Source organism: Colossoma macropomum, unplaced genomic scaffold (assembly GCF_904425465.1).
Source record: "Colossoma macropomum unplaced genomic scaffold, Colossoma_macropomum, whole genome shotgun sequence".
Taxonomy (NCBI): Eukaryota; Metazoa; Chordata; class Actinopteri; order Characiformes; family Serrasalmidae; genus Colossoma; species Colossoma macropomum.
The window spans coordinates 39,004,386-39,026,657 of record NW_023494787.1 but is presented as its reverse complement, the minus strand read 5'-3'; the positions used below and the strand labels follow the sequence as shown (position 1 = coordinate 39,026,657).

Sequence of the window (22,272 nt, the reverse complement as noted above, 5' to 3'; positions counted from 1 at the left end):
TGTGTGTGTGTGTGCAGACATTGGCACTGGCTGGTAAAACTCACACAATAACAGCCCACACAGTAACACAGACAAACTCCTGTATGAGGCATGAACTGAGTTCACGTCTGTGTATATGTGTGAGAGAGAGAGTGATAGAGGGAGAAAAAGAAAAAGAGAACAAGAGAAACAAAGAGAGAGTGAGGGAGAGAGAGAAAGAGAGAGGGAGAGGGAGAGAGAGGGAGGAACAGAAAGGAATGAAGCTACTATAATGATGGATGATCATGGATGATAGAGTGGATGAAAGGTCTCAAATGATGGAAGAGAAAATAATTAGCTTGTATACATATTTCACTCTCACAGCTACATAGCTTACATTCTAGTTACATAATAGCTTCATAGTAGTTATATATAGTAGTCAAATAATAACACCAAATAAATAACTGAATATTGAGTCTATGGCTTAACAAATTAACCCATAGAGGTTCAAACTTATTACTTTCATGTACTTTTTTAAATTATGTAACTACATACATAATTACATACACTCTTAAAAATAAGAAAAAAATAAGGTTCTAGGGAGCGATGCCACTGAACAGGGATTTTAAAATCCAGTCCTGGAGGGCTGGAATCCTGCACAGTTAGATGATTTTCCTGCTCAAACACAAACGATTCAATGCTTATACTAATTACTAGGTTAAGTAGGTGTGTATGAAAGGGAAATCACCAAACTGTGTTCAACTCCCTCCATGAGTGGAAGTAATTTTAGTACTTTTTATTTTTAAGAGTATAGTTAGTTGTGTCAGGAATTACACTTATATTCAAATTACATTCCATGTGGGCAGGTTTTCATATTTCCATGTGAACAAATGAGAAACATATGACAAAATGAATGTTTCTTCTTTCCACAAAACAGGTCTATGTTAGGCATATACCAATACGGGAATTGAGAATCGATACCAATATCCGATATTTTTCATGTACACAACATTTATTTAAGCATAACACTCATTTCTATACAATTACAAATGCACTTAACAAAATGAATTGCAGCCCTGTGATGGACAGGTGACCTGTCCAGGGTGTTTCCTGCCTTCCGCCTGATTAGTGCAGGGAGCACCGCCCCCTCGTGACCCAGGAGGATAAGCAGCTTAGATGATGAGAGGGTGAGAGAATGAAATGCAGATATGTCAGCACTGGACTCCAGCATAACTAACGTTCTGCTCTTCCAGAGTACAAAAACTATTTCATCAAATATTGGTTTAAAATATTGGCCATATCTGAACATGTGTCTGATGCTGCTAATTTTAAAGCAAATATCTGCCGATACCGATACGATATTATTTTGCATCCCTAGCCAAAATGTACAATAATAACTTTTCATCTGATTTAAATTATAATAAAGTCTGCTTCTAAACACTAATACAGTATTGACTGAAAGTTCAAATTCTGGACTTTGAACAGAATTTCTTTAAGGAGCTACAAGTGAGAAATCATTAATATCAAATCACACCATACTTTTGTTATCACAGAACTGCATCTTCTAAGGGTTAAAGGTCTGGGAATTGTGTGTACCTGCGTGTGTCGTTGGCGGGGGATCCCTGCACCACTGCGCCAGGCTCCCAGCTATGCCTCCTCCAAGGGTCAAGGTGTGTGAGGTGACGAGTAGCAGGAGAGCGAAAGATCACCGCTGCCGGAGCAGGAGAGATGGGTGGAGAGGGGAGAGGAGAGCAAGAGGAAAGACCGGGAGGACAAGGGGATGGAGGAGGAGTGTCTGACATCTAGAGAAAATGATTGTAAAAATAAAAATGAAGCACTGTGAATGCACAATACACTTTCAAATCCTGATTATGCAGTAACAATGCACAATTTAGCGCTGATTCAACTCATTAGGGGCACCAAGCACTTTGTGATCTAAGTTGGGGGTGTTTAAGCAGAGAAAATTCAAAACTGTGCAGTGAAGTGGTAGGAAATGCTGCATTAGAACAACTTCAACACCATCAATACTTACCTCCAGTCCTGCCCACAAACATTTCCTAACATGCTCAGCCACTAACACACAGCCCATACCGTGTCTCTTAGGTCAGGTGAGTCCTCAGGGCCCATTCTCAGACCACGTCTTCCCAGCTCTCTCTAGAGATCCGGCACCATCATGACCATTCCACTCCTTCTTCACCCTGAGGATTTAAAAAGTATAGGCTACCTTATGTTTGTGCCTAGAAACAGGTCATAAAACCCACAAATTGCAGCCTGTTTTTCATGCAGTGACAGAATGCTGAAGCAGCAACCATACAGCTTTAATGACGGCAAGTTAAAATAAGTTTCTCATGTGAGAACATAAAAACAATCACTGCTTCCTGGGCAAGCAGATCAAAAAGCAGCAATAAATCTCCTCATAAAATCTCTCAAAGGACAAACGAGTGCTCGGACGGCAGCTGTTCTGACTATCAGTGATAAACCAACTTATCCTCTTTTACTAGCATCATACACATAATAATGTCATCATCTTCCTCCTCTTGGCACCCTTTATGGTGTATCATGGGTGAGAAATCAGAGCCATGAAACAATGGTATGATGTTACAAAGTAAAGAGCAGTCTAATGATACTGTCTTTACAAAGATCTTAGTTTTAAGATGCCATTGGAGAACAGGCCACAGCAAAGACTTATAATTATCGCATTAATCAAAATATAGTGTCAAACCGAAACTGGTAACTTTGAAACGATTTTAGACTTTAAACATCAACTATTTTTATAAGTGTATGTGTTTCTGCATGATATCTGTATGTGTTTATTATATCATTATAAAAAATTCATGTTTGTTTATTCTAACTTCCTGAAAATGAAGTACGTACACACCCATGCACACACTGTTTCTCTCTTTCCATGTGTCATGCCAGCACATATTACCTAATGTCACCAGTCTGAAGTTTATTTTTTACCTTATTCCTCTTTCCAATGTACATAAAAGGTAGGTACTGCATATGACACAATGATTTTTCCCCTCTTTACCCTTCAAGGCAAATAGTTTTGCCACACATTCCTGCAGACCTATTAAAACTAACCATTTGAAGAGCAGTATGTGTGTAAAGACACGTGTGCATGCATGTCCACACAGGCTGCCCTATTTAATCATACACTCAGCAAACAGACCAGTGATAAGCTATTATTACCTCCATACCACACCTTGTTACACACACACAGAGCAAAGACAGAGAAAACGTACGGGGGGTCTCAGATTCTAAAGGTTATCAACATTCACCAGAGCAAAGGCCCAATATCTGTTAGCCTGTGATTTTTCATTTCAACTCAAATTACTACATTAGGTCATGAAACGGTTTGCTTATAAATAAAATGCTATCATGATTTGCATCTGCTTGGCGGTGTTGTCAAAATATTTTTCAGACCACTAACATTCCAGAGCAAACTTTCTCAAAACGTCTGTGATAATGTAATCATGTTATCTCACTCTGAAGGCAGCCAGCATGTTTCTTCTCACCAAAACAACCGATCCTCTCTGATTCTGAGAGGAAAACCTTCTCTTTTCCTCCCTCTATCTTTCACTGCCCTTCCTCCCTCTATCTTTCACCACCCTCTAAAATCCAATCCAGCTTCCTCCTCTCCTCCTTCCTGACTAAAACATTTGCTCCTTCTTCCTTTTCCATGCTCTTTTGCCCTTCCGCTCTCTCTCACCCTCCCAATCCACCCAAGTTCTTAGCTGAATTCAGAACAAGGCTGCTCTGATTTCCACTTGTGTTTCTAGTTTCTCTTCCACTGCTTGCCAAAACACGACTGAGGCAATTGTTTAGCAAAAGTGCATAGAAAAAAATGAGAGCTAGAAAATTCAGTGCAAAAGTACTCAAGATGTAAAACATACAAGTACAAAACAGCTCACTGCAAAACTCCATAAACAAAGTTTCCATCAGACTCTTCTCAGTGTTTTCTTCAGCTTCCTTTGGATCAACACATTGTCTCTCTTTCTCCTCCTCTGTGCTCCTTATCTATCTCTCTGTGCTCTCTTTCTGATTCGCCTCCCCTCATTTACTATCAATTCATCATAATTCTCATGGAATGATCATGCATCATGATTCTGATGTAATGCTCACGTACTGTCCCGCTCCCAAACGGCAAACACTCATGACAAAGAGAGAAATGATGGCTGTACTGAGTCACAGTGAACTGTAGGTTGTCTATGGCGTGTCTGCGTGCGTGTGTGTGTATCAGGTCAACCAAGACTGCAGGTGCATCATAAGGACATTGAGCTCGATTCATGATTGAAGCTACATTGATCTCCTTAGCAACCGCATTAGCATTAAAAACAGAGGCGGCTGAAGATCTTTTCAATGGAGCCTTTAGGTTAAACTGCTATGCTAGATGCCAAGAATAGACTCAGGGACTCAATGCAACTCTTTTTTACAGCAATTATTTGCTCAGAAAGAGTTAATTAAATCCCACGCTTTTACTAAACATTCACACGCTTTTACTAAACATTCAGTATATGGTCCAACATGGTCAAACAACTTTACAACGAATGCAGAATTTCAACATTTCGTCAAAAAATAGTCGAGTGCTTTGTTTCACCTGTGCTCTGTAATTCTTCCAATGTGTTTAAGAGAGAAAAAAGTGAGTGAGCGAGACAGAATCTAGAGGATGACCACTCACCTCCCTGCCCCTGACCCTCCTGTGCTTATCTTTGTTTCTTTCACCCACTCCAGTAATCTGTCCATCCCCCTGGCTACCTCCTGTGCTGTCACTCACTCCATGACCGTAAACATGCCCTCCCCCTTTTTCTCTTTTGTGTCTACCACTTCTTCTGGCTGTCCCCCTCTTCTTCCCTTTCTTATTCACTGCAAAGGAGGGCAAGTGTGGAATCACTGGGGGGGGCTGGGGGGGGGTCCCAAGTCAGACTGAGCTATAGAGCAGTGTTTCTTAATCCTGCTGCTGGGGACTCACTGCACAATTTTAACCACATTTTTAAAAGTAATGATACCACAAATGTTTCTTTGCCATAAAAGAACCATTTTTGGCTCTTTAAAGTACTTGTACAAATAAGTTCACGAGTGTGAAGATCTTTTTAAAGTTTAAAGGATCAGACCTCCACAAACTGATTTTCTAATCCGCTTATCCTTCTGGGTCGCAGGGGGAGCTGGAGCCTATCCCAGTGGTCATTGGGCGGAAGGCAGGACACACCCTGGACAGACACAAGACAAACTGTCCATGAAAATATACTTTATTTTTGGGAACAGTATCTAAATGCATATATCAACATGGGGGTTATAAGGGATATACCTCTTGAGTAACTCAGCTTGATGTTCTCTTGGTCAACAACTTGTGTTAAAATCTGTGGCGTAATTTCCATGTCTTTCACACTTCAGCTCTATTGCTCTAAATCTTCCCTCCCACTGGCCAATAAACCCCCCAAGTGGCTGGGCTCTCCCAGGCTATCAGATTTTCCTCCATACTTCATTACCAGTGCCCTTTATGGCTCACTTTATCACAGCTGTGCAGTAAAATGTAAAGATCCATACCATATGTGTACTTGAGCACATACGCTCACACACACAAACAGACAGGTTCAATGACACTCTGAGAGGAATGACTGCTTCTAATGATTTTTTCACACAAGTTTACATTTTCTGGCCCTCTCCATCCAGTTTTATAGCTGCTCTGTTCTGTTCTCTGTGTTACTTTTTACACACAACTTCTCTCCCATCCATTCACCTCAGCATCCTGGCCCTGCTCCTGTCTGAGTGGCTATTTAATGGACAGCAGTGTTTCATCTTCTCTGTTCTGTTGTAACCTCTAACCCCTGTTTCCTCCAGTTCTATCCTCTTACCTCTCTGTCTCTCTCTCTCTCTCTCTCTCTCTCTCCATGAGGTCATGTTTTTAAAGAGCACTCTTCGGGCGTGAAATCCACCAGTCTGTCACAATGGTCTCAGGTAGCAGGAGCTTCAGGGAGTGTACTGGCACAAAAACAGACACAATACACCTCCCTTTTCTTCTCTCTCACACTCAATTACACATTTTCTCACTCTCTCAAGGCCCTAGTTTGAACCTAACATCTCCAGTTCTTAGCTTGAGTGTGCTTACCCTTTCACTCCACACAGAGACACAGATTAAACATAAGGGGGATATTCTCTCTTTCACTCCCCTTCCTCACACACACACACACACACACACACACACACACATATAAGCAAAAAGGTTCACTTCTATTCAAATACTAAGCAATGAAGTACTTAGGTTTGCCAATGACCGTTATCCGAACCTGAGGAATGGTAAAAATGCGCCTTCGGTTATCAGTGGTTCATTTACAGACGAGCTGAAACTGGTCTCTACTTTCTCTACTGAAAGTACTGACCAGTTCTAAAAGACACTCTGTAAATGAAATGTGAGGCAACTTCTGAAAGCAAAAAACACCAAATTCTCCCGGACTTCAAATGTGGGCTTAAATGTCGTCGACAAAACATAAGAACATCTGTTTTGTTGAGATGTTTATCAAATGTGAGCTCCTACGCTAACCCAAGAGTCTTCTCAACTCCCCTCAGCGACTGCTTCAAGTTATCCGCGCTTCACTTAAGTTTAACACATTTCTCCAACAAAAACAACACCACAAATGCTAAATTCTACAGTAATTCCAGGACTTTACCTCAAATGTTTTTATTTTTAAGAAAGAAGAACATTTCTGAGTACCTGTCAGCGGTCGTGTAGCTCTCTCAGACTCTCCTCCCGGTTTCAGAGCGGAGCTCGTCCGTCCGACAAAAAGAGGAGGTAAAACGATTTATCCCAAGAAGTTCCTCTCAGAAATCTTCCCAAAAAAGTCCACAGACTTCAACCAAAGAGCTGGTAAGGAAAGCGTTGAAGAGTTTGTAAGAAGAAATTCGTGTACGCGGTCCGTGAACAGGTAGACAGCGTTAACACGCTGCACGCGCTCCAAGATGCTGTAAATGACGCGACACGCCCACGACGCTGACGTCACATCGGAGGTGAGCTGTAAATGTTAACTGGAGTGCTTTCATTTATGTGAGCATACTAATGTAAGCAGAAGTGGGTAGGGTAGCTTAAACCACACAAAGAAGCACTCTCACTTCAAACAACTAATGACTCAAGTGCACTCTTAAAAAGATGGTTCTTCAAGGGTTTTTGGTAAAGGGAATGGTTCTATTTAGAACCATGAGTTCTATATAGAACTATTGACATGCTTAAATGGTTCTTTGCATGATGAAATGGTTCTTCAGGTTGATAGAGACTATTATATGTTGTATATGCTTCTATATAAACTCACTGAGAACTTTATTAGGTCCACCTACCTTGTTTCTACACTCATTGTACATTTTATCAGATCCACTTACTATATAGGTGCAGTTTGTAGTTCTATAATTACAGACTGTAGTCCATCCACCAGCCAAAAATATCCAGCCAACAGCTTCCTGTGGGCAGCATCCTGTGACCACTGATGAAGGACTAGAGGATGACCAACATAAACTGTGCAGCAGCAGATGAGCTATCGTTTCTGACTTTTCATCTACAAGGTGGACTGATGAGGTAGGAATGTCTAATAGAGTGGACAGTGAGTGGACAAAATGTTTAAAAACTCCAGCAGCACTGCTGTGTCTGATCCACTCAGACCAGTGCAACACACACTAACACACCACCACCACGACAGTGTTACTGCAATACTGAGAATGATCCAACACCCAAATAGTACCTGCTCTGTGAGGGTCCATGAGGGTCCTGACCACTGAAGAACAGGGTAAAAAGGGGCTGACAAAGTACGCAGAGAAACAGATGGACTACAGTCTGTAATTGTAGAACTACAAAGTGCACCTATATAGTAAGGGGAGCTGATAAAATGGACAATGAACGTAGGAACATAATGTTATGCCTGATCGGTGTATGTTTATCCATCAGCATCAGTATAATATGGAAGCCCATTTCCACGACTTGAAAAAAAGGCCATATAGTATGTCAAAATTATGACCTAGTATCTCATAATTATGACTTAGGATCTTTAAAAAAATGACTTACTATCATAAAATAATGACAACATTTTCTCATCATAGAAAGATTCCAAGTCATTACTATGAATTATTAAGTCATACGTATGAGATAGTAGATCATAATTATGAGACAGCAAGTCATAATTATGAAACACTAAGAAACACTTATGGAAACATATCATGATATCTCATTATTACAAGATAGCAAGTCATAGTTAAGCGATACTAAGTCATAATTATAAGATAGGGCCTCATTATCATGAGATAACAAGTCATAATTATGAGATTATAAGTCAGAATTGTGACATTCTATCTTACTATTATGGATACGTCATACTTACTAAGTAGCAGTTATGAGGTACTAATCATGATTATGAGCTACCAACTCATTAACATGAGATAGCAAGTCATAATTCATAATTAATTATGAACTATAATTAAGTAATAATTATAGGAAAGATTCTCATTATCATGACCTACTAAATGGCTATATATTTTTCAGTTCTGGAAACAGACTTACATAGCATCAGTATCAGCAGATATGTACTTGAAAATTATCAGATATTGACATCCACCCAGAATTCCCATAGTATAGTATAAAGCATCAAGTCAAAAAACTCAAGTAGTCAGGTCACTAGGACTGCAGTGGAACATCCTCCAGTGTTGTAAGAGCTGAAGTGCATTAGGTAAATATATTTTCCTCTTTTGAGTCGCTTTTAGTCTAAAATAAAAGCTCAAAAGTAAGAGCTGCATGCAATGTAGATCCTGTTACCAACAGAGCAGAGTGAAATTATAAATATCAATATCAACTAAAATGTAGAGTGAGTCATTTCCTCACAGCTGTCTTTTAAAATTCTTCAGGAAAGGACAAATCCATCAAAATATCACATAAGTATATTTGACTGAGTGAATGTAACCAGTTACTGCCTACCTCTACTCAAATATATGGTAAAATGTGGCAGAGTTAATACATTTACTCTTGTACAAACAGAGGGCAGGGTTAGGGTTCCTCTGTTACAGTGTCATTGGAGTAAATCTTCACAACAGTGACGCATTCCTGAGTGAAACATGGTATTAGAGAAGGTCTCTGAGCCAGCTGAGTGCTTTCGCTCAATAATAGCTGGGGGTGTTAGAGAGAGAGAGGAAACACTAGGTAACATTATTTCATCCCATATGCTATAATTTCTTTCTCCCCCCCCCCGCTGGAGAATGGTGATGTAATCAAAACTCATTACATTTTGATGGAAAATTACTGAACTTGGTATTTTAATGATATGATAATGATGGGTTTAAAGAGGAATTCCGCCTCTTTTTCAGAATTTCTGCATGATTCCATCATTGATGTAAAATGATTCACTATAGAGGAACTTACTGACTCAGATTTCTTTACAATGGTGGGGAAAGGACCCAGAGATCGCAATGTTTACAACGCTAATGTAGTCATTCTATTTACTACCCAAAACTACCAGTGAACTTACACGTACCTGCTTTTTATATGTAATGCTGATGATGGTAAAATAGTGGTAAGTCTGAAAAAATAAGTTGTTGTATGCCTTGCATGCACCTCTCCGTTATGTATTGAAAAAAAAATACTTTTTACGTCAAAACATTACATAAGAACTACAATGTCTCAGCAGAGCATTCATAACTATTTCTGTGTAATAACTTTCTGTGGGGGATCACTAAACTCTTCAGACGTCTGGTGCCTATCACTTGTATTGTGAACAATTCTGACTCAGTAAGTTTCTCAGGAATCGTGCATTTCACATCAAACCATTCTGAATGACTTTGTTTGCATCCTAACCATCTGATAATACAAAAAAATCACATTAACTATGAGTAGAGACATAAACTAACAAGGTAAATATGGTCAGTTCTGATTTAATGTTGACCCCAACACAGTGATCAATGAACTCTTAATGCTCATCTGTGTCCAGCTAGACTTACACTAGCACTAGTGTTAATTCAACGCTGGGGATTTTGCTAAGTACCAATGCATAATATGAGTGTATGTTTTTAGGGAGGTGTTGTGCTGCAGATGGGCAGGAGACACTGAGCTTGTGCTAGTGCGTCTGAGTATAAGACAAACCTAATTTTATTTTATTAATATCACAGTGTCAAACAATGCAAACCAACATAATGCTCAACAGTGTGTGTAACATTTCACAGCAGAAAATATACATGCATTTAAATGTATCCTCAAAAGGATATGAAATAGAGGAATATGCAAATTAAAGCAAAACAATACATATCAAATCATGCAACACTCAGGTTACATAGCTCAATACTGTGAAAACAATTACGGTAAATAGATACGGAGGAAATCTCTCCCTACAGAGTTAGAATTGCTTCAAATTACAGTTCAAGTCAGTCAGTTATGCACCATTAAAATAATAATAATAATAAAATGAACATGCTGATAATATCACTGATTTGTACAATAGTAGGTCTATACTGATGTTACAGCACTGACTGCACTCAACTCTATTCTCTCACAACAACCCAAAAATGGAATAACATTGTCAAATGTTATATAGCCTTAAAAATATATAATATGAAAATAATATGCTAAACAACTGTACAAAAATAACATTCTATTTTTCAATAGCGATGGTGCTGAACATGTGTTGGATACTTTTCAGAATGGAAGACTTTTCCTTTTAAATAATGGTCAAGTTCCAGAAGATGAAATACAACTCTTTCAAAAATATACGCAGTGACAGTTACAATTCCTCAAAAATGGTAAATCTACTTTTAAGCTCAGTGTTATCAATTCTAACTGCTTTAGTGGCTCACTTGAACTTTCAGTTACACAGCTAGAATAACACAGTAATAGAGTTGCTATAGCAGATGTGAAATGTTGGCAAAATCCGTGTTGTAATAAATGTATGTGAACTGTCAACATTGATTGTGCAATGGGAAAAGGTCAGCACTTCACAATTCACTACAGTGCCCCGATCACGTGTGAGAACTTTCATGCACACTCTGCGATTACGACGTGTTATGTCTGCTATTACACTTCTATGACACTGATAAGCCAGCTTCCATCTAGAAGTACTATGTGGACGGAATTAGTTTTATGTCTGTGCAGTAATGTTACCTCTGTTAGAAACAAAAGTCAGCTTAAAATGATAAGGTTACACTGCTTTCTTGTAGGAAGTCAACTTTGAGTTCACCAAATTCAAATGTCTCCGTTTAGCCAAAAGTCCTTCTAATTCTCAGTTAGGTAAACAATACAAAATGGATGTTTACTTAAATTTCCCACTAGCTGGGACTCAGACAATCCCACCAAACATTTTCTCCTCTTGGGCTTCAAGTTATGGATGGTTATAGGATCACTGGGGTTCAAACTCACAATCTCCTGGTGGGGTGAACATTTAGGCCATTGCACCACTTTGTCAAGCTCCTGACATTAGTCAGATTTCTGACTTCATTTTCCTTAGATGTTAAAGATGCTGTAAAATATTAGTCATTTCAACTTTGTACAGTAGGTGAGCAACAGTAGGTGGGGAACAACCTAACCCAGGGCTCAATTTAACACAGGGTTTTAATGTTGTTGTACATGTTCAAACAGCATGTGCTTCTGGCCACATTACCACATTTCCTCGCCACAGTCTTCTGTGAAAATTCAGAGCAATTCGTCAGTGTTTTAAAGAGATCTGTGTCAAAGAGTGTTTTCAGGGCATGTAAGTAATTTTAGTTCAACACAAGCTTTTTTTGGTTACTGAGCTGTGTGTGAAAATCAAAAAATCTAATGTTATATTACTGTAATCACTATCTTGTTGCCTACAAAGTGCAGCATGTGACAAGCTCACAGCAAGTGCTAGCTAGGCTTAATTACAGCCTCTGTACTGCGGGGTTAGTTGTAACATAGTGCTACAACTAAGCCACCTTTAGTAAACAAACAAATATTTTTTTTTTCCCTTTTTGTTGTTTTGTTTAAAATGAAATGAGTGCATCTTAAAACAGGGATTTTCTTATACGTTATACTATTAGTATCTCTCAGGTGTTTGTATTTTGGTTTTCGATAGGTATATTAATGAAATTGACAGAAACAGTTGGTAAAGCTGAACTTATTCAGAAACAATCTTCCATATTTTAATGATGTATGATGTTTTTTATTTGCCATCCTACACTGGACAAAAAATAAATTTTGTCGCTGTTTGACACACAGTCTTGTGTCAGTTTTCATATATAATTTGTTGTCTGTTTGTATGTGTATCTTTCAATTGTGCTGTCTGTCTGTCTGTATCTTATAAACAGATAATATGGAATATACAATATAATTGGAAAATATATTTCTTACACATAGAATTATATTGAATTAACTTTGTTTGCACTAATTCTTTAGACTTTTCTAGCAAGTGTTACAACTAACCATCTGTCTGTTATGGTTAACCCCACCCAAGGGTAAATCGTAACATTGCAATACCCGTTATTTTTGGTGGAATTGTATATGAACCGTAGGGGCTAGAAACAAAGTTCTAGTGTTCGTCTGTAGCAGAGATGTCTCTGTTGCTTGTATAAAAATATGATTATTCCAAATATTTTAAAAATTACTTTGCAAAAACCAAAATGAGTTAGGTTGTGCCCTGCTCTCCTCTAATGTAGTAACATGTGGTGCAATGGGCTAAGAAGACACCCCGACATCAGGAGACTATGAGTCTGTACCCCAGCGATCTCAACATGATGCCTTTTGGGATATTGTGACAGAAAGAGTCCCAGAGAGTGGGGTAACTGAGTAAAAACAATTTTTATATTGTTTACTTAATTGAGAAACTAGAAATAAAGTTAGGGGAACTTTTGAATAAACTAAGAAGTTTGAGTTGGGTGAACTCTAGTATCCTTAAGTTGATTTACCTCAAGAAAAGCAATGTAATCCGTTATCTTATCATTTTAAGTTGAGCTGATTTGGCATTTTTTACAGTGCACAGGACGTGTAATGTTTATGATGATATGACTGGCAAGGGTTAAATGATCTGTACATAAATTACAGAGATCTAAGCGTCTACTCAATTTGTGCACATCAGAAGCAAAAAGCAGTCAAGCATCAACATTAGCTAGCCAACTCTCAAAACAGGCACATTAAATCAGACCACAGGGGTTATCTGTGCTGTTGCTTTACAGGATTTAATGTGTGTAGTCATCCACTTGGGTAAGCCAGTACTTTGATTTGTGAATACAAGTGAATGCTTCCTCACATGTCTTCATACTTGAGAAAAAACTCCTTTCCCACAGGTTACGATGGAATGTTTATAACTGATATATCCTGTGTTTATTTTTACAGTTCACTTTATAGCACAGAAAAGCCACCATAATCTTTACATACGCAAAAGAATCTAATGACATCACAGACTCAGACAAGACTAAAATCACAGGGATAGTCAGGTAATAATTACATTACCTCCCCATATAAAACTAACCCCGTCTGGATAGTACTTTAGACTAAATAAAATATTACAATGTAAAACATGAAGTTCTGAAACATCTCTTTTTCAGTTCTTCCTGAAAGAATAAGTACAATAGTCAAAAGTGACTCAAGCTCAGGGGAACTTGACAGAATCTAAGGTGGTGATCAAGGTACCCGATTTATTACCTCAATCCTTCCACACTTTCACAATGACCACCATAAAAGCCTAGAAGAATCCTTAAACACGCATAGCATTCCTCCTCAACATGTTCTCACAGCTACAACTTGGCTTTGAGCCAAATTCTACAAAAATTTGCCTTTGGCCAAAAGCCCACCCCTTTAGATGTGTGTGCGTCTATGACATTAGGTAGGGTACTAAAGGCAGTCTCGTGGGGTGGGTAATTATGATATCAGTGCAGGGTTCAAAGGTCAAGAATGTTTGGTCATTTGTTATGACAAGTAAGGCACGCAGCCTAGGAACCTCGCAATTCCTCAAGAGCTCTCCAAGAACCTTCCCTATAAATCAGGACAAGCTCCTAAAATCCCTTAAAATATCTTCTTGGAGCTTGAAACAGCGTACATACTTTCTGGTTGTTTTATCCAATCTAGGTTTTCTGGTGTTGACAAGTTCTGGAGGAGGAGAATGAGAAGAATGTCAAACTGTGTTGATAGGTACATCCTCAAAAGCCTTCCATCCTAACTGACCATGGCACTTCAAGCTAAAGCGTCACCGTTTAGCATCTCAGAGGTAGCGGTCTGTGAATAAACTTGCATATTAGTTTGGAGAGTACCGTGACTGTGTCTTGGCTCAGTCACATTTCTCTGAAGTGATGTCTCCTGCTGCAACTGGGAACACAGTTGGTGTTCAGGAAATGACGCGCAGTGAGGCTCGAGGCCTAGCGATGGGGATTCTGTTTGGTCTGGAAAACAGTGATGTGACCTCTGTCTCCCCCTATAGGTCATATAAAATCAGCCTCTTCCTCCCCCTAAAGGTCGCATGGAGGATTGCAGGAGGGGCTTAACGCTGAATCCCTCTGTAGCTGAGCACTTTAGGAACTGCTGCTGAGTCGGCGACGCAGAAGGGAGGCAGTTTTCGTTTCAGTGTCCTCCTGGTCACTCTCACACTCTCTCTAAGCAAAACAAAAACGTAGAGCAAAAGTTACAGATCAGAATGTTTTTACTGGCTAAACAGGAATGGGCTCAGATTTTTCAAAATGTCATAAAATGTATAATTAAATTAGGATACAAACAAAGTCATTAGAAGTGAAATACTCCTTGCGAGAGAAACTGAGAGTCAGAATTGTTCACAGTGTTGGTAATAGGAACCAGACATCAGAAGCATTTAATGCTTATAAAAGCTGCTTCTCAAAAACGTTATTGCATGAAATGGTTATAAATATGAGATATGAGAGATATTGATATGAGAGATATTGTTTTATGGTAGTTTTGAGTTCAAGTTATGGATTAAAGTGTATATTTTAACCTGATTCATTGCAGATATGTACATGCAGTGAGTAATGAGGCAAAATAGTCCCCAAATAAAAGGTATTTTTCAGATATACCACTAATTTTCTAATATCAACACTACACATAAAAAGTCAGCAGATATGTATGTTTATTGGTGGGTTTAGATAGTAAGTAAAATAGATATATTTGCATTTGAGACATCGAGACCCCTGGTTCCTATCACCACTATCGTAAAAAAAATCCAAGACAGTAAGTTTCTCTACAATGAACTGTTTATAAATCAAACCATTCTGAATGACTTAGTTTACATGTCAACAAAAGCAAAATTTTGAAAAATTGGTGGCATTCCCCTTTAAGCTGTATGTAATTAATTGTTTATTAAATATCTTACCAGTTCTTGTTGTTCCAAAGCACTAGTTTTACACACCAACTTGAGCTTACAAAACCTGTTACAGGCAGACACCATGTTATAGGACATCTGAAAAGGAAAAAGAATAACAGAATAACCACAAAATAAATCCTGATGGTATGACTAGCAAAATACCTGCACTATAATACTGGCCAGGAGTGGGTCTAGCGATAGAGAGAAGTACAGCGCAACAGGATGAGAGTAAACCAATGAGAAAGAAACTGCAAATACTACGCAATAAAATTGCCAGTTACTTTACTAATTCCTTATTTTGTGCTTCATTTCATTAAGGGCCTTCATGAAATGGGTTTCCATGGCCAAGCAGCTGCACACAAGCCTAAAATCGCTATGTGCAATGCCAAGCATTGGCTGGAGTGGTGTAAAGCACATCGCCACTGGACTGCAGAGCAGTTTCAGGGTTTGGGGAAGGCCCTTTATTTCTACACTGTAAAAATCACTGCACATCTTAATGAAATACTTAAGTTAACACAACATAAATACTACAGAAAGTTGGAGTACTGTAATCCAAAAATTTCATCAATCATTTTGAGTAAGACATATTTTACAGCATATTTTGAGTCAAGGTAACTTTATTTAAAGTTATTATATTAACTATTTTATTTAACTTTACATAGTTTTTCATAACTTTTTGATCATTTCAGACTCAAGGATCCCATCAAACGGGATCTCTGAGTTGAATAAACTTATTGCAATTTAGTTTAGACTTCTCAGATTTACTTGATAACTATTTGGTCAATGCAACCTTCTTGAGTAAAACTCAATCATTCCTATTGGCTCTCAGTACCATAAATTTACATATTGAGCGTGTGTCTTCATCGTCTGTGTTTTGTCATTCTCCCCAGCCTACCTTGCCTTGCTTGTCGACTAGATTTATTAACTTTTATGATTCATGCCAATCAATACTGATCAATAATCTGCATTGACAGAGCTGAGTTATTAGGTTTCACTTTGTTGAGTGTGGATCTGCTGTGGCTAAATACCACAGAGACTACATCTGTACTTTGGACTGTACTGTCAGTATTTGGAAAGGTGATCTGTAGTGACATTAAGGTGGACAAGACAAATGTCTATGATCATATCTCTGCAATACAATATGAATTTGTCAAAATGATAGCCTAATGTTGAGTTTAATTTACAATTACTTAATTATATTGAGTTAGAACAGCTTACACGTAAGTCCCAAATACTCAATCATTTTAATATCAACAAAACAAATGGAGTTAGTACAATTTACTCATTTTACTTAAGTGTAAATGAGTTATTAACATTTGATATTAACAAGGTTTTACAGTGTAGTGAAGGGCGATGTTAGCACACAAAGCAAGGTCCATAAAGACATGGTTTGATGATGGTCTGCACAGAGCCCTGACCTTAAACCCACTGGACAACTTTGGGATTCATTTGGAACATCGATTGTTAGCCAGGTTTTCTTGTCTAACATTAATGCCTGACCTCACAAATGTTATTTTGACTGAACAGAAATAGTCCAAAATCTTGTGGAAAGCCTTCTCAGAAGAGTGGAGGCTGCTATAGACGCAAAGGAAGGCCAACTCCATATTAATGCACATGGTTTTGAGATGGAATGTCCTACAAGCTCATATAGGTGGGATAGTCAGGTGTCCACATACTTTTGGCTATATAGTGTATCTGACTGAAATGTGATAATTAGGGAAGGTCTCGGAGCTAGCTGAGCATTTGCTATTTTTAGATAATATTATTTTTCCCCAGGCTCTGGTGGACAGGGAGGTAATGAGAAATCAGATGTTTTTGAGGCATGCAAATATCATTACATCTTGTAAGCAATGAAGTAACCAATAATTTTGTCTTTAAAATTTAAAGATTATTCATTAAAGATATAAATTATGGGAGGCTATTTTTTGAGGTGCTCAAGCAGTTTTCTTTCAGAGAAGCAGCAATACTTTTACCCAAGTATGGCTTTGGGTTCCTTTACCCACTCCTAGTAGACTAGCTTATCTGGTTTCTGCCTCTATAATTGTATGTACTGTATAACATATTGTTATCCATAAAAATGAACAAATGCTGCATGGGTAAAAGTTGCCATCTTGAAGCCTGACTTCTGGTAGTACTTTGGTCTGTTGTTACAAAAAAAAAAAAACCCAGACATCTTAAGACACAAACCATGTCTCAACTACATTTGGGGAAAATCTGTGTGAATCTGATTTTGTTTTTTGTGAAACTACTCCTACAAGTGCCATTTCACCAGAAATATGACTGTATGTCAAGTGACATTCAAAGTACATTACATAGCTGAAAACAGTAGTCACAGTCACAAGTCTGCATTTTGTCTTTTGCTAATTTTTTATCAATTTATAGATAACAGTACACTTTATACAACTGTTCAAAAGAGTGTAATTACTTGTCATATTGTAATATGTGACGTTATTTTGCTCAATAATAACTTATTCCACATAGACTGATATATAAGATGGCTTACAGTATAAGCTAGAAATCACAAGACATTTTAAGATGGTTTATCCAATTTCCAGAATATCAATAAGTGATTAATAATAAGTAATATACTGTATATATGTTTTGTATTCATAGTCATTTTTGATAATACATTTGCCTTGAGATTTGATCCGTACTACAAGGCATATATACAAGGCATTCTGGATGAGTTCATTCTCAATGTTTTACAGCTTTCTCAGTCAGTATGGAATCATCTACAGCTCCGGTCATCATTTTGGACTCATAATTTCATTATTTTTTCATCTTCCTATTAATTAGTTGAAATCTTGTGCAGCTGTAGCATCATAATAAAAACATTTTATAAATGTATCTTTAACAAACTGGTTTTATATTATTCAAAACACACATTCCAATATTTTGAATGGTAGTATGGGACTGAACGATTTGGGCAAAATACTGAATTGTGATTTTTCTGACCAAAACTGTGACTGTGATAGATAAAAAAATCTATAAAGTAACATCCAGGCCTGGATTTTTTGGTAAGCACTGAACATGCTCCAGACTGGCAGTTAGTTGTGGTTGTGTTGTCCTGTACACAACACATGGGTTTCGTTGCTTCTGATTGGTTTAACTCATCTACAGGCAATTCACAAGCTCTGTGTTATTAGGTTAAATTTCCTCACTTAAAACTTGTTAAGATGTTGCTGTTGATAATGTAGACTATAATAACAAATTGCAATTTTAATATAAAAATGATTAATTAATCTTTCAGCCCTGTGGTAGTTCATATCATACAGCACATTAGATTGGCCTTCATTAGTTCCTCCAGTGCAAAACTAAAGAAGCACTTCAGATACCAAAAATGTCTCATCTGACTGACTACGTTTGGGCTAAGGGAGAAAACTGTGTACATTTAATTTGCTAAAACTCACAAGTTCACAAGAGTCTGAAGCTAAAGGAAGTAAATCAGTGGTGATCTTATTGAGCCAACTCTACAGCTGGACTCATGCTACATCCCCACATTTGAACAGCAGGTGTCTCTGTAGCACACAAACCAGCTGCCATACAGTGTGAGTCATCTCTGCAGAGAGGAGGCAGTGGAGCAGACACACAGCAGCACTCCAGGGCAACTACAGTTTCCTCTGGACAGATTAAGGCTGAAAAGCATACTATATGTATAACGTCCATGTCGTATGACTGTACAGATTAGATACTAAGAATAACAGAAACAGAAGGCCTATAGAGCAGCAGAGGGTGTTTGGAGCCATCAGAAGTCATCAGTAGAAAACTGTGAGCATGCTTCTGCAATAGCAGAGATTTTCCCAGGCAGTGTTTACACAAAGCAGCAGCGGTGGCATAGAATATACAGTGACTCAGAGCCAAGAGCAAACAAGCACCCACCTTCCACTTCCTCTTAGCGTTAAACTTCTTAAAGTTCTTCATGTTGATGGAAGAGCGATTCCTCTTGGCCATCTGCGTCCTTGTGAGAGGCTGAGGGAAAGGAAGAGAGGTTGGAATGTCTTCTAAAATTACAGTAGACTCTAAACTTGGCTGATAATATCAGACAGTATCAAGGTCACACATATCAGTATTGGCAAATGTCCAGGTATTACAGCTTTTAGAGGCTGGTTCTAAGGAACATACACCTCAGAGAAAAAACAGTGATACAGGCTCGACTGAACAAAACATAATCATTAGAGATAGTACAATACCACTTTTTCTTTTATGATACTGATTCTGTTCTTTTTCATTAAAAACTACCAAGCTTATAATGAGCTATTGAAGCACTTCACTTAAGATAAGCATCTAAAAGTAGACTATCATACTCAAACTACTCAAACACTCAATGACCTCACAGGAAGAAATGCACAGCTAACATCATCACATCACGCAGTGTGAGTGTGTGCTATTTCAGGATAGATCTGTTACAGGATGGGATCTGATTGTTCCTTTTCTCCTTCTCATCCAGCATTTCTAGCTGATACCAGCTCAATATTGATATCCATTGATACTGATACGCCATGTCGGTATAAGAATTATGGTTGAATTAGCAGTTTAAAGCCCCTTAAGCCCCTTTCACACTCAAAACCACAGACAACACCAGGTTACTTTGAACAATAATGTTGAGGCTTTGCATCTTTCACACATGCAGCTCTTAAATGGTATGTTAATGTGCACATGTTCTTACATGCCTAAAAATTCCAGTGAACAGGATGCAATATTCTTAGTTTAAAAGGACAAAAGGTCCTTCCAAAACAAAAGAAAAATTGCCAGTTCTCTGTAGAATCATGTACAAAATTCACTCATGTTTTCACTTGCAAAACTAAACTAAAACAATTATCTGTAAAAAAGCATCACAGAAATGTTCCGCTTTGGCAGCTGTAGTCTAGACGTCATTGGATTTCCCGGTGATGTATTGATTTCTGTTGACACATGACCTTCCCAGTAATACAGGTACTGTACTGAGTCACATGCAGGTAAATTGTCATGCTAAGTTTATCATCATTTTGATTCTGGCTTGAGTTCCTGTTTAATTACTTTTGAATTACAGTTCAAGTGCATGTGTGAAAGAGGCTTTAAGGGGACCTATTATGCTCATTATCATTTATAATTTCATTGTTTGTGTCTACTAGAACAGATTTACACGCTTCAGTGTTCCAAAAACACACTACTTTTCTCATACTGTACATCTCTATACACACTCTGTCTGAAACACGCTGTTAGATCTCCTGTGTCTTTAAGCCCCCACCGATGAGCCCAGTATGTTCTGATTGGTCAGCTAGCCCACTCTGTTCTGACTGGTCAACCAGAGCAGTTCTGCCCCTTTATGTTCTGCCCCTGCCTTGAAGTCTGCAGACAGACCCTTCTCTCTTGAGCAACCGTAAACACTGCTGTGGCTATTTTTCCAGTAGCATCGGTTCTGCCGTGTCAGTTTAAGCCAGTTTCCAATCCTGACAGTCAGGTCAACGTCTTCACAACATGCCTACAAAACTGAACACAATCCCAGCCTCCAGTAGCTGCTATGCATTGCACTAAGGTGTGCCAAGCTTGCCAGTAGGTAGGCAATAAGGACTGTGTTACAAGATTGCGTTACCTTGTAACAAAGGAAAAAGGATGGAATTTCAACAAGTGTTCAAGGCAGCTGAGACGTGGCGTATCTTTGCGCTTTATAACTTTGCAGACCATTTACATGCACAAAAAGCTACATAACACACTAAAGAAAAAGGGAAAAAACATAATACGTCCCTTTTAAACTTCACCTGTAGTATGATTATTATGGCTGGGTATCATCCAAAAATTCTGATATCAGCACCATTACCTTCAATACCGTTTTCTGAACGATCCTTTTTTCAATGCCTTCTTATTTATAAACCAGACGTGGGTGTGGCTTAAACCACAAATGAGTGAGAGGAGCCATAAATGGGTATATTTATGGACCGTAACAGATTGCAGAGGAACCCAAAGGTACTGATGTTAACAACATGCACACAAAATGTAATTTACATGACCAATCAGCAGTCTGTTTTTTTGAAGAAGCATGCTTATTGGCTCACAGATGCTGACAACACTGACTGCTTAGGCACTCAAATTTGGTATTAATTAACAGAATTTTTGATACTTAGAATCATACATAAAAACGTAGAATTGAAATAATTCAGTCGGTAGCATGAATGCATCGAATTGTCATACCCAGCCCTAATGAGGCTATTGTTCTAGGAATAGAATCAATGAAAATTGTATTAAAAAATACTGGCAAGTGCTAAAATATATTATTTAAGATCAAGTTTATACTATTCATTTAAGTTTAAGAAATATGAAAATTGTGAACTGACACAATCATATTTGACAATTCATAGTTGACAGCTGATAATTACATGTCAGATAAGCACTGTTTAACTAAACCTACAGGAGTTTAATTTTGACCATATAGAATTTTTGACCATATAAAACGATTCCAGCTATGATTATCAGTAAAAGGCAATGATGGTTCAACAGATCTTCTCACCTTGATCCAAGGGTGAATCAAACACTCCTCCGCTGACATCCTCTCCCTGCATGTGTGAAAGCACACACACAAACACACATAATTATAGAGAATGAGATGCAGGAGTGAATATTACCAATTGGCAAAACAAATGATTCACACTCAAGCGCAGACATGAGCACAGCTGTTTTCAACAACACATATGGCACTATGTTTTACAGAATCCCCAGAACAAAACTACCCCTCTCCATCCATATGAGTAACAGCAGGCACATAAGAGATATGAGGCTCATGAGGTAGTGTAATGGACCGTTCTGCTGAATTAGTTCAACCTGCAGTCCCACACTATTTAAAAAAAGCAATTATGTTTTCAGACCCTAGATATTTACAGGCATTATGTTATGATCACATAACAGCATTTACAGAGATAGTAATAAGCAAAATATATACAAAAACCATTATTTTTAGGGCTCAGTGTGTGAAAATAACACATTTTCTGTATTTTTGTTCAACATTGTTTTTAAAAGACCTTTTTCAATTTGTCAAAAGTTTTATCATGAGTTTCATTTATGC

The 22,272-nt window shown here is 38.1% G+C and overlaps 2 protein-coding genes across 6 annotated transcripts in view; both read right to left on the bottom strand.

Annotated features, from left to right (window-relative positions):
* The window catches only part of arhgef1a (Rho guanine nucleotide exchange factor (GEF) 1a), a 64,032-nt gene extending 57,123 nt beyond the window's left edge, over window positions 1–6,909 (bottom strand). For 2 of the 4 annotated variants that reach the window (XM_036567278.1, XM_036567282.1), the window contains exons 1-3: window positions 6,671–6,909; window positions 2,050–2,156; window positions 1,555–1,760 (exon numbers count right to left, since the gene is read on the bottom strand). In XM_036567278.1, the coding sequence (XP_036423171.1) occupies window positions 1,555–1,760; window positions 2,050–2,085 (242 nt within the window). In that variant the 5' untranslated portion in view covers window positions 2,086–2,156; window positions 6,671–6,909. Of the gene's footprint in view, window positions 1–1,554; window positions 1,761–2,049; window positions 2,157–3,854; window positions 3,956–4,639; window positions 4,662–6,670 lie in introns of those variants that run through there. The other 2 variants (XM_036567280.1, XM_036567279.1) reach the window with 2 other exon arrangements.
* Window positions 6,910–11,148: 4,239 nt separating this feature from the next.
* The window catches only part of si:dkey-240h12.4 (death-associated protein kinase 2), a 46,939-nt gene continuing 35,815 nt past the window's right edge, over window positions 11,149–22,272 (bottom strand). For both annotated transcript variants that reach the window (XM_036567276.1, XM_036567277.1), the window contains exons 9-12: window positions 21,721–21,766; window positions 19,116–19,205; window positions 15,246–15,332; window positions 11,149–14,517 (exon numbers count right to left, since the gene is read on the bottom strand). In XM_036567276.1, coding sequence (XP_036423169.1) covers window positions 14,437–14,517; window positions 15,246–15,332; window positions 19,116–19,205; window positions 21,721–21,766 — 304 coding nt within the window. In that variant the 3' untranslated portion in view covers window positions 11,149–14,436. The remainder of the gene's footprint in view (window positions 14,518–15,245; window positions 15,333–19,115; window positions 19,206–21,720; window positions 21,767–22,272) is intronic.